Here is a 13,223-nt window from a genome sequence, read left to right as displayed (position 1 = left end):
AAGTTTAATAGTTGTTTTAGAATTATATACAGATTTATATTAGATCAGACAGTTTTCACCCATGTGCTTAATCATGCACATCAAAGAGTAGTGGACAAAGACTGGTCAAAGATTATAAAGCTTTTACATAAATTGCACTATAGTCCCAAGTCAAACTTTTTAGATATAATGCATCATTTTACAATAGAATGAAAAATTTAACACTACAACCAACCTTATTATTAACCATACTAGCAAAATGCATAATTAAGCAACTAGATTTTCCAAGAAAGATAAAAGATTTGTGGAACCAAAAGATTGTGACAAAAACGCATTAAAAATATATTTTTAATGAACTTTCAAGTATGCTGCAAACTAAGGTCTTTGTTGTAGGTGGCATTTGCTAATTAGAACATAATAAACTAAATGAGAAATCCAAGTTAGAAGGAAGAGAGTAAAAAATAACATATTGGAAGGACAATAAAAGGCATTACAGTTTATTTTAGTTCTTTCTTAAAATAATCATAAATGAGACTAGTAAATGAAACTTTTTATGAGATCTTTTCCACTTAAATGAAAGTTCCAGTGTGAACAAGAAACAAAAAGTTAATGGGTCCACTTAATTGTACTTGATAGTTTCACTTGAAGTTTTTCAAATTTTCAATCACTATGCACTAAGCCACAAGCCAATTACAGGGGATTTTTTTCTATCTAAAACTATATAAAAATGTCATTCATATATATATATAATATAATATATATATATATATATATATATATATATATATATATATATATATATATATATATATATATATATATATATATATAAAAGAGACAAGACAAGAAGGTAATCGCTTTAAGTATCAATCACAAGATCTACTGGCAGCATCTTGGTTGTTATATTCAGCACAGAATTTATAAGTGGCTGAAAACATACACCACTACCAAAACTAAATTACTAAAATTTAATTAAAATTAAAATGGTAAAGCAAACCAGAAGTTTGCTAAGCAAATATTGGGTTATACACAAATTCATTTGCTCACACAAGGAAACCCTGTTTTTTCAGTTTCAGTATATTCACATAATTTGAGCAATATATCTCCACAGGGGCTGTTTCATTTGTCTCACCCAATGGCCAATTTGAAAAATAACAGTACATATAAAACAAAGAATAAATATACTTTTTAGTTATATAACTATGCATGCCCTTACTTGTCAAGGAAGAGAAATGCAAAATTAACATGACCACCAGCTTACATAAATTTAACCAACTGCCTTTTTAAAAAGCGTGATGCAAGTAATCACAAAACCTGCAAGAGGGTGATATGCTAGTGATATTTATGAGTCTGCATTATGATAGAGGGTTTTAAATGATAAATGGTTGCAAAATGTACATGAGAATGCATGGTTCTTAATTCTTCTCTTAAGCTTGCCTCCACTAATATAAGTACACAATCAAAAAGGCTGGTCCCTTCTTTAATTCACTGAGATATTTAAATATCAAGGTTAAATAGTGATCATTAAAAAAACCAAACAAACAAAAAACACAAAGTAAGTCCAACCACCTCACTCAAACTAAAGGATAGAGTCCAAAATTAGTTTAAGGTTAATATATGGTACCCCTCATCCTCTACAGTTAAATCTAACTACATCACCTCACATAATTGTACATTTTTTTTTTTTAATATAATGGCACTTTTTTTCTCTCTCTCTTTTTTTTTTTTTTTTTTTAAACATTCAACGCTCTGTGGCTCTAAATAGTTAAATAAGCTAGTCAAAATGAAGCAGTGCCTTGTTGTGTGGGTTTAGTGAAAGACAGTGCAGTTGGTTGTGAAGTCTCATCTTTTTCTCCTTCAACAGTTGCCCATACAGGTGGCTGTTCTGCTTCACTTGCGCTCGTCAATGGTTTTAATAAATTCAACAGCGGCTGTGAACTGCATCCACCAATAGCACTCCTCCCCACTCAGCTGACTGGCATAGAAATTACATATGTACTGAATGGTGGACAGAAGGCAGGGTGGGTTTGCCTGGAAGGAAGTGAGAGCAAGAGACAGGCATTTATACTGGAGAACACATGTATGCATGACATACCTGTAACATAACATGTAACCAGACTCATCCTGAAATAACTGAAAAAGTGGAAATACACAGAATATACAGCTACAGAAAAAGCTGCTTTTCTTTTGTTAAATATCTAGACTTTAAAGATACACTAATTTAAACAGCTTTAGTTATACCTGAAAAGTAATGTTTTATAATGGGGCCCTACTCAAGACGTTGACCAAGAATGCAGGAAACACAGGGAAGCGGCTGCTGGAGTGAATGTGTTCATCTATAATTTACACTGTACATTAACAGTTTTAATGTTATAAACTATTGATACCTCTAAGGATGAATTAGGTATGGAATAAAAAACAACAGATTCAAAGCCCCAATCTCTGTGCTATATGCGGAATAACCATGCTGTTATATGAAATGACCGAGGTGGTGTCATATGGCTCCACACAAACCCCAAGTGGATTATTTTCAAATAACACCATGGTCTCAAGTGCATTCTTTCCCATATAGCACAGTGATTTGGCAGCAGTACATTTTCAGTATAGTCCTTACACAAATCAAGTCTAAGTTACAAACTTTTTTGGCCAAAAAAGTGATGTTTTGGACCATGTTTGGATGAAGCTTTTGGTGGCATCCTTAATAAAATAAATGAAAATTAAACTAAATAGGTAAACTGATCTTAACTATATACTTGTGTAAGGTTAGTCAAACACACACTGACTTTTCATTTTCCATTTCATAAATGTGCAATAAAATATGTTTTATTTACTGTGACAGAACACAAGGACACCGCATCTTTCAAGCAGGAAAAGTGAGACTAGATGGTTTAAAGCGGGATTGGGGTCTCTGAGGATCAGTTATTACTGAAAAGTTCAAAAGACCTACACAACTGTCAATCATTCCATATTCATATGGCTCTCAGCTTTATTGATTTATTTATTTATTTTAAAAAATGTGTCTTTGAGTGATAAATTATAGCTCCTGTTAAAAAGTGCATAAAGGTTGGTAAGTCTGTGACAGTTTTTTAAAAATTTGCGTGCATGTGTGGGCTTTTTTTTCCATTCACTTTCTTTTACACAGTAGCTCCTTCTAAAGATCAAGACACAGTGGCCATGCACCACTGTATTTAGGGCAGGGTGATAAAGACCCTAAGCATAAAGAGAGAACAGGTGCTTCCTATAAAAGTCAATTATGTTAGTAAAGCTGGTCAAATATCTGTACTGTGGTCATCAAGGAGAACATTTTTCTTCATTAATGTATTGAATTTTGCAAGCCTTTAACTCTGCTCACCTTTATAAGGACAAATACAAGCACAGGGACAAAGTCATCAGCTCCAGGCACAGCATCCTCGTTGGCCAAGCTGAGCAGATTCATGATGGTGGAGCACATGCGCAGGATGCACTGCACTTTATCACGAGGTGTCTTGTATGCACTGATCGTCCTGATCTCTGCCTGTGCAGTAGGCCATGGAGCCTCTCTCATATACACCTATAGGCACACAGAGCACAACTCGCATGTTGGAAGGGATTTGTTTTTGAGGTGTGACACATGTGCAGCTATGCTCCTATTAAATTATAAACAATTATTTGATTTTTGAGTTCTTGGGTTGAGAGAAATTAGTTTTGCCACATGCTAAGTTTATTAATTTATTTTACTGAGTTTATATATTAAACCTGCGATGCATAAGCTAAAAAATTAACAACAAAAAATTAGGGGAGAGGTTCAGTACCTCTCCTTATACCTAGTTTACTAATGCTTTCCTTAAACCTGAAATGGTGGAAATGCTTGTCAAATACGCTGCATGAACAGGAGTCCAACTTGACAACTTCCAGCTAGGTTAAAAAGCTACCCTCATCAGCATTGTACTTACTAGCCTAACTCTGCATCCACTCTGCTAATTCTCAGTCCTCTCACTGCCTTTTAAAAATACTACTCACCATTACATACATACATTACAAAAACTACTATAGCAATTGTAGAGGAAATGCTGAAATGCCAAGTAGATGTTCACCCAGGGTTCCTTAGACAAGTTACTGAGTGAGCATGAGAGAAGCTGGGTGAGCTGAAGTAAGCAAGTTGCTAACTCTGACTGTTAGTTAGGATGACCTGACATCACATATACTCAGGTTAGTCCTGAAAGGCCAACATAGTATTTTCTATTGCAATCAATAGTAAATTAACCATCAAAGCGATTATTAATAGTAGAAAGCTAAATATGAAATTAATAAAACAGGAGCTTTAACATGGAAAAAATTCACAGAGATGCAAATATTTCCCAAAATCACATATTGAACATAAGTAATGACAGTTTTGCCCACATTTTGCCCAATAACTAATTGACAAAATCGATAAAATACCATACTAAAAACAGCTGGCAATGAATTTCATTGCCGATTAGTTGGACTATGTTATGAAGCACACTAGATAAACACTGACATTTGACGGAAAGTTGATCAGAAATGGCAGTGCATATTACAATGGAGAAAACATTACGATGCCCTCTGGAATATAAGAACTCTTCACATTACAATATGCTGTTGGCCTCATGACACGACATGTTTTCATGTAATATTATGATTTGTAATCATTCGTTTGTAGGAAAGTGAGAAACATAAGAAGGGCTATGTCCCTGGATGAATTACATGTATTAATTATGTATTGAGTTATCCTACCTTAATTGGTTTTCTAGCTGTACTGTACATTTATGGTTAAACACAAATGTCGCCATGCTCTCTGGGTGACCATGGGATGGCATATTTTTCCTCCCGGGTCAATCACAGCAATACAAGCCAATTGTGAGTGTCTGTGAGGTCATGTATGCAAAAGAAGGGCAGATAGTACTCGTGTTTTGCTGCCCTGTGACACTGTATGAGCAGCAGTGTGAAAATGTGCGGATATACTGTAGGCTTCCCATGCCTCTGGTGTTTGCCCCACCCTCCCAGGTCAGTATTTGTCATGTGAAAGGGAGGGGAGTTAACTGATGTATAAGAACTGGCAAGACCAAATTAGGGAGAAAATGGGAAACCAAAAGAATAAAAATAAAACATTGTCTCATGCTACTTTAGCCAAAAATTAGGTAGTTTTCTATGACAAATCAAATGGTTAAAAATTAACATTTCAAATGAATGATTGGTCTACAATCTATTTGAACCAATTGTTAAATGTTTTTTTTTTTCCAAACAAGTAGCATTGAGAAAGTTTACATTGCTTCATTTTCAAAGGAGAAACAATATATATTTTGAATTCATGTGTGTGAAGTCAGGTCAGGTAACATCAAAGTTGAGTGACGATTCCAGGGACTGCAAAATAAGAGACAACCCCAAAGCTTTGGAGTCAATTTCACACACCGAAAATGATTTGCCTTGCACGTGCATGTCAAGGAAAATTAATTCAGTTATCGAGTCAGCCAGCTGGTATTTATTTTGCCTTCATTTTGAATTTGTCTTGTTGGAATTGAACAAATCAGCACTAGAATGTAGGTAAGACACATACCTGCAAAAGAAGTGTTTGGAACCAGTAAAATATACTTTATGAATGCTTTACAGCATTCACAAATTTTACAGCATTCACAAATTTTCTGAATTTCTCCATAAATTTGACCCGAAATGTGATCAGATCTTCATCTAAGTCCTAAAATCAGAACGAGATTCCAATTAAAGAAATGAAGCAAAAACAATAGTTTTTTTTACACACACACAATAATGTGGAAATAATAAGTACACCTCATGGAAATTGTTGGGTTTTTTGACAAGTAAACATTTGATCTTCTTTGAAACAGTGCCCATTAATAAAGGCAAAACACTATCAAATAACACACAAAATGATAATTTGTAGTAATTTTCACAAGTTAAATGAACAAAAACAGACCAGTCACATTGAAAAAGTAAGTGCACCCCTACATATCACACCTTCAAATCAATAAAAATAGAATCAGGTGTTCAAGATTGGATGCCTGTGATCAGAACCTGCTTAGGGGGTGCAGGTGTTATTTAGAACACCTGCAACAGACATTTATCTAATGTCTGGTGTTGCCTTTGTTATTGAGGTGTGTATTGTCATCATGCCAAGATCTAGAGTTCTATAAATCCTTTGGCAAGGGGTTTAAAAAGACCATGCCAATGAGCATACAGGCAAAGACCAGGCCTTTTGGAATAATGTGCTCTGGACAGATGAATCAAAAATAAAGTTGTTTGGCCACAGTAACAGCAGACATGTTTGGCGCAGAGCAATGACAGCTATTCAGGAGAAGCACCTCATATCAACTGTGAAGCACGGTGGTGGACATGTTATGATTTGGGTTTGATACTTCAGGGATTTGACAGCTTGCATTAATTCTGCACAGTGTGCTTCAAGATAACGTGAGGCCATCTGTCCAAATGTTGAAGTTGAACCGAAAGTGGACCTTTCAACAGGATAATGATCCTAAACACAGTGGAATGGCCTAGTCAAGGCCTAGATTTGGGGGGGGGGGGGGGGGGGGGGTGGAAACAAGCAGTACATGCAAGAAAATCCTCAAACATCTGGCTATTGAAAGAATATTGCATGGAAGAGTAGTCAGAATTTCCAGCAATCCCCTGCTAAAGGGGGCAATACTAGCTTCTGAGGCCAAGGATGTGCTTAGTTTTTCCACAGAAGAGCATCACATCTATTGATATTTGTTGAATAAATGATTGAAAAAGCTAATTTTCAAGAATTAATAAACCTAGTTTTGTTCAGGAATTTCAACTTTATTAACAGGCAGTGTTTCAAAGATGATCAAATGTTTGCTTGTCCAAATATGTGTAAAAAAAAAAAAAAAAAAAAAAAAAAAAAAAAAAAAAAAAAAAAAAAAAAATTATCCAGCATTTTTGGTACTTGGTGATCAATCCTGCACAGTGGGTTGGAGGATTACAAAACTGCTTCAACTCCGTGATTATGGGCTTCCTTGCATGAACTGCCCTTTTTAGGTCCTTCCACAACATTTCTATTGGGTTAAGGTCTGGACTTTGACTTGGCCATTCCAAAACATTTATTCTGCTTTAACAATTTCTTTGTTCCAGTTTCTTTGACTTATTTGTGTGCTTAGGGTCATTGTCTTGCTGCATGACCCACTTATGGTTAAGCTTTAGTTCACAGACAGATACCCTGACATTCTCATGTAGTATTTACTGGTAAAATCCAGAATTCATATCCATCAATAATGGTCCTGGACCCAATGGAGCAAAGCAGCCCAAAACTATAATGCTGCCATCCCCATGTTTCACGGTTTAGATGAGGATCTGACATTGGATTGCATTATTTGTTTTTTTGCCAAACATAACCCTTTCCATTTAAACCAAAAAGTTCTATTTTGGATTCATCGGACAACAGAACATTCTTCTAATAGGTTTCTGGTTTATACACATGGTCTTGAACAAACTTCAAACAGGCTTCAGTATTTTTTGGATTAGTGGCTTCCTTCTTGCTATCCTGCCATGCACACCATTCTTGTTCAGTGTTTGCCTGATGAACATTCAGTACGCGGACAACAATAATCCAATATTAACCTGATTAAGACAATACTCTGATTAAGTAACTACCATGTAAACAGCGAGTATTGATTACCTTAATCTGTCATACTCGTAGTAAACATAAATCGGATGATGACACATGGAGTATTCCTGTTTTAGTCGTATTAATGACGTGCATTACAGACATGTTAACACCTTAATCACACTAACAACGTCGTGTGGGAGTTTTCACCGTATTTTGCCACAGGACACGTACACACACGGCAGTGCTCAACCGTTTGATGACAAACGATAGAGCATGGTTGCGTCTGAAACCATGCACTTACCTACTATATAGTAGGTGAGATACATGTATTTCAGCTAATATATAGTAGGTAAGTACGTGGTTTTGGATGCAGTCCACGGCTTCAAGCAATTGTCTATTAGCACGTATAGCATGACAAATAATTAATTGCACTTGAAGCTTTTGTAAAGTTAAAAATGAAACACCCAAAACTATATATGGTACCATAACGATGAACTGTATGTTGATACTTGAAAATCTGAAGGGAATGTCGGACGGTGTGCCATGGGGATGTAATGACGTGTGCCGTTAATCGACCCATGTTCTATAACATGTAAAACAGGAACATGAAAGGAATATTCTAAAAGTAACTCATGTAAACACCTTAATCACAATACTGTCTTATTCAGAATAAGGTCATTAATTAGATTATTGTTGCCATGTAAACATTGTCACTGACATTACTCAATGCAAGAGTGGCCTGTAGGTCCTTATATGTTACGCTGGGATTACTTTTGAGTCCCTGTAATAATATTCACTGCACCCTTGGAGTGATTTATTTCTGAGGTCCTCATGAAACTCCTTTGATCGAGGCATGGCACAATTCCATAAACCTTTGTGGTAAAGACCAGACTGTGATCATGAAGCCCCAAGTAATGTTCTTGAAACTCATGCATTATTGCTATCCCCTTGACTGAAACACCTGACTTAAATTACACCTTTAAATTAACTCATACTCCTAGAGGTTCACATACTTTTTCTGACAAGAAATATTTAATTTTTACAATTTTGCTCAATAAATAAATGTGAAAACTGAAATATTTTTGCATCATTTGTTTAATTGGGTTCTCTATCTAATTTTAGGACTTAGATGAAGATCTGATCACAATTCAGGTCAGATATGCAGAAATACAGAAAATTATAAAGTGTTCACAAACTTTCTAGCAACACTAAGCACTTAATATTCTCATGCTGTGACAGATTATCTGATAAATGTCTAATCTTATATTGCAGTTAGTGAATTGATATTTAATTCAGCCTAGATAAACGGAGTTCTGTAGTAGTGAAATTTTAATTATTTTTTAATTAATATAAATTATTATTATTATGTTGGCTTGAGAAAGCCAACATACTGTTTTGCTTTATAAGATTATTATTATTAGTGGTGCTTGAAAAGCACTACTATTGTTATTCGGCATACTTATTAGTGGTGCTTGAAAAGCACAACTATTGCTATTCTGCATACTTATTTAGTGGTGCTTGAAAAGCACTACTACTGTTATTTGGCATACTTATTATTATAACAATTATTAGTGGTGCTTGAAAAGCACTACTATTGTTATTTGGCATACTTATTATAATTAGTATAATAAGCGGTGCTTGAAAAGCACTACTATTGTTATTCGGCATACTTATTATTATAATTATAGGTGCTTGAAAAGCACTACTATTGTTATTCGGCATACTTATTAGTGGTGCTTGAAAAGCACTACTATTGTTCTCTTGCATACTTATTATTAGTGGTGCTTGAAAAGCACTACTATTGTTCTCTTGCATACTTATTATTATTAGTGGTGCTTGAAAAGCATTACTATTGTACTCTTGCATACTTAATAATAATAATAATAATAATAATAATAATAATAATAATAATAATAATAATATTAGTGGTGCTTGAAAAGCACTACTATTGTTCTCTTGCATACTTATTATAATTATAATTATTTTTCTACTGGCACCCTGTCCAGGGTGTACCCCGCCTTGTGCCCGATGCTTCCTGGGATAGGCTCCAGGTTCCCCTGCGACCCTGAAGAGAAGTAAGCGGTTGAAGATGGATGGATGGATAATTATTCTTCTTCCACTTTTTTTCGGCGCGTAACTAGTCCCGCACCGTTTGTCGGAGATTGACGGGTGAGACGTCAAATCGATTGGCTTATTGAGGAGAGATGTGCTATGACCTTTGGAAGCGATCGGAATGTCGGCATTCCCGGTACGGAAGCTCAAAGTCGGAAAATTTCCCATAGACTTGCATTGAGTTGTGAAAGTATTGGCCCTCTAAACAGAAAACTGTAAAAGTATTGCCTCGCTACACATTCGGCTGTAAAATGTATCGGCACCCGATCTGTTCGGCTCTTAGAAGTACTGGCACCCTATCCGGCCGGCGCTCAAAAGTATTGGCACCCTGCACAGCCAACTCTCAAAAGTACTGGCGCCCTTGACGGTCGGCTCTAAAAAGTACTGGCGCCCTTGACGGTCGGCTCTAAAAAGTATTGGCGCACTACATGGCCGGCTCTAACAATGCTGGCGCCCTATCTGTCTGGCTCTCTAAAGTATTGGTGCCCTACGCTGTCGGCTCTCGAAAGTATTGGCGCCCTTAGTGTCCGGCTCTCGAAAGTATTGGCGCCCTATTTGTCCAGCTTTAAAAGTATTGGCACCCTACACGGCCAGTATAGTGCTAACACATGCTAGCAACATGCCAGCATGATGCTAAAACATGCCAGCATGATGCTAAAACGTGCTAGCATGATGCTAAAACGTGCTAGCATCATGCTAAAACATGCTAGCATCATGCTAAAACCCTATAGCAACCTATCCATCCAGCTCTCAAAAGTAATGGCGCCCTACGCTGTCGGCTCTCAAAAGTATTGGCGCCCGATCTGAATTTTGCCACGCAAGCACCATTCACATTTTCTTCAGGAAATGTACCGGTCTAGTTATAATTATTCTTCTTCTTCCACTTTTTTTTCGGTGCGTAACTAGTCCCGCACCGTTTGTCGGAGATCGACGGGTGAGGTGTCAAATCGATCGGCTTATTGAGGAGAGGTGTGCTATGACTTTTAAAAGCGATCGGAATGCCGAAATTCCCGCTACGGAAGCTCAAAATCGGAAAATTTCCCATAGACTTGCACTGAGTTTTGAAAGTATTGGCCCTCTAAAGAGAAACCTCTAAAAGTTTTGCCTCCGTACACATTCGGCTCTAAAATGTATTGGCACACGATCTGTTTGGCTCTCAGAAGTATTGGCACCCTATCCGGCCGGCGCTCAAAAGTATTAGCACCCTGTGCGGTCCGCACTAAGAGTATTGGCGCCCTTGACAGCCGGCTCCAAAACTATTTCCGCCCTAAACGGCCGGCTCTAAACAGTATTGGCGCCCTATCTGTCTGGCTCTTGAAAGTATTGGTGCCCTACGCGGGCGGCTCTCGAAAATATTGGCGCCCCGTCCCGGTTTCCCCACGTCAAGCACCATTCACATTTTCTTCAGGAAATGTACCGGTCTAGTTATTATTATTCTGAGTCCCCAAAAATTAAATTGTGTCTCCTTCTAGGGCTTTCAATCTACATGCACAAAACTCAGCACAGAGGTGCACCCTGTTCTGACTCGAGTTGCTGCATCTTTTTGAAGTGATCGGAACTCCAATTCCCAGTATGGAAGCTCAAAGTGACCAAAATTCCCATTGACGTCCATAAAAAAATTCTCACTGTTATAACTCGTTGAGCTTTCAAGAAACTTCCACCAACCTCAGCACAGTCCTTCAGGCCGATCACACTGGTCAGGCTCTATTTTTCTGATTGGATGCCCGGTATTCCCATTGCAGATGATGAAAATTCCCCAAAACTCACATTCACTTACATGGATAGAATGTTCAGAACCTGGCTCCAACTGTCAGAACTCTCACACACCTGAGTGCACACGACCTGAAGCCTAAAAGTATTGGGACACGGTTTAGTGCCAAAAGTACCGGGAAGCCTCCTAGCGCTAAAAGTATTGGGACACCACCTAGCTCCAAAAGTACTGGGACGTCACCTAGCTGTAAACGTACAGGGACACTGTCTCGCTCCAAATGTTTTGGGATGCTGTCTAGCAACACCCTAGCGACCACCCATAACACCCTAGCAACCGCCATGAACACCCTAGCAACCACCTAGCAACCACCCAGAACACCCTAGCAACCACCCACAACACCCTAGCAACCACCTACAACATGCTAGCAAACACCTAGAGCACCCTAGCAACCACCCAGCAGCACCCTAGCAACCACCCAGCAACACCCTAGCAGACTTGCTCTCTCAGGCCAACATCAAAGTTTGCGATGATGAACTTTACCTATCTAGTTATTCTTCTTCTGAGACCCAAAATTATCAATTGTATCTCCAATTTCAAGCTACATGCACCAAACTCGGCACAGACCTTCAGCCTTTTCTGACTCAAGTTCCTAGATCTTTTTGTAGTGATCAGAATTCCGGGTATTGAAGCTCAATTTGGCCAAGGTTTCCATTGACTTCCATTAAGAATTTCTGACTGAACTCATTGAGATTTCAAGCTATTTTGAAGAAATTCAGCACACTCCTTCAGGCCAATCACACTGGTCATGCTCTATTTTGCCAAATTGATTGGACTCCTGGTATTCCTGTTGCGGGCGATGAAAATTCTCCAAAACTCCCATTCACTAACATTGACTAACTTTCAGAGCCTGGCTCCAACTGTGAAAACTCTCACAGATGCAGACTAAAAGTATTGGCACCCTACATGCCCAGCACTAAAAGTACTTGTACCTTATCCATGCTTCTCTAAAAGCAGTTTTACCACGGCAAGCACCAATCATTTTCTTCTGGAAATGTACGTCCATTCTTCTTCACCACAAATGTTTGGCGCATAACTCATCCCGCACCGTTTGTCATAGACCCATGAATGAGGTGTCAAATCGACCAGCTTATTGAGGAGAGATGTGCTATGCCTTTTCTAAGTGATGGGAATTCTGGAATTCCAGGTACGGAAGCACAAACTGGACAAAAATTCCCATTGACAATTTCTGACTGTTAATTCCAACTGTCAAAACTCACACACGTGCACACAAAGTATTGGCACCTACATGTCCAGCTCAAAAATACTGGCACCCAATCTGTCAAGCTAATGAAATTGTCATCAAACCCTAGCAACCGCCTAGCGACCACCAATACCCTAGCAACCACTCACAACACCATTTGTGATTGACCGGCTTATTGAGTAAGCTTATTGAACTTATTGAATACAGGTGTGCTATGACTTTTATAAGCAAGCCAACTTAAGAAGTTCAAACCGTGGACAATTGTTGTTGCGATGTGCACGCGTCGACCTCCTGTGTACGTGTCAAATGGAGTACAAGTGCTATGAAAATAACTGTGTGCATACGCTAGTGTATGTGTAAAAAAACTAAGTATACTTTGGACTTTAGGTAGTAGACCCGGCATGTACACATCACGTTTCGAAATTTTGGCCAGAAATGTCAGGAGAATTACATTGTTCCGGTCCAACTGAAAATAATGGGAAAACTCCCACAAAATCAAAGACAGAAACATGAATGGCATGTCCAAGTGTTCGGCTTGGTCCAGAGAATCAGGAAATCCCATTTGGAAATGGATCCCACATACA

General features: G+C 37.9%; 1 protein-coding gene across 8 annotated transcripts in view; it reads right to left on the bottom strand.

Moving 5' to 3' along the window:
* Window positions 1-814: 814 nt before the first annotated feature.
* gapvd1 (GTPase activating protein and VPS9 domains 1) overlaps window positions 815-13,223 on the bottom strand; it is a 152,302-nt gene continuing 139,893 nt past the window's right edge. For all 8 annotated transcript variants that reach the window (XM_053624789.1, XM_053624788.1, XM_053624790.1 and 5 more), the window contains 2 exons: window positions 3,332-3,529; window positions 815-2,010 (listed from right to left, as the gene is read on the bottom strand). In XM_053624789.1, coding sequence (XP_053480764.1) covers window positions 1,870-2,010; window positions 3,332-3,529 — 339 coding nt within the window. In that variant the 3' untranslated portion in view covers window positions 815-1,869. The remainder of the gene's footprint in view (window positions 2,011-3,331; window positions 3,530-13,223) is intronic.

This window comes from Ictalurus furcatus, chromosome 5 (assembly GCF_023375685.1).
Source record: "Ictalurus furcatus strain D&B chromosome 5, Billie_1.0, whole genome shotgun sequence".
NCBI classification, from domain to species: domain Eukaryota; kingdom Metazoa; phylum Chordata; class Actinopteri; order Siluriformes; family Ictaluridae; genus Ictalurus; species Ictalurus furcatus.
This window is presented reverse-complemented; position numbering and strand designations above follow the sequence as displayed.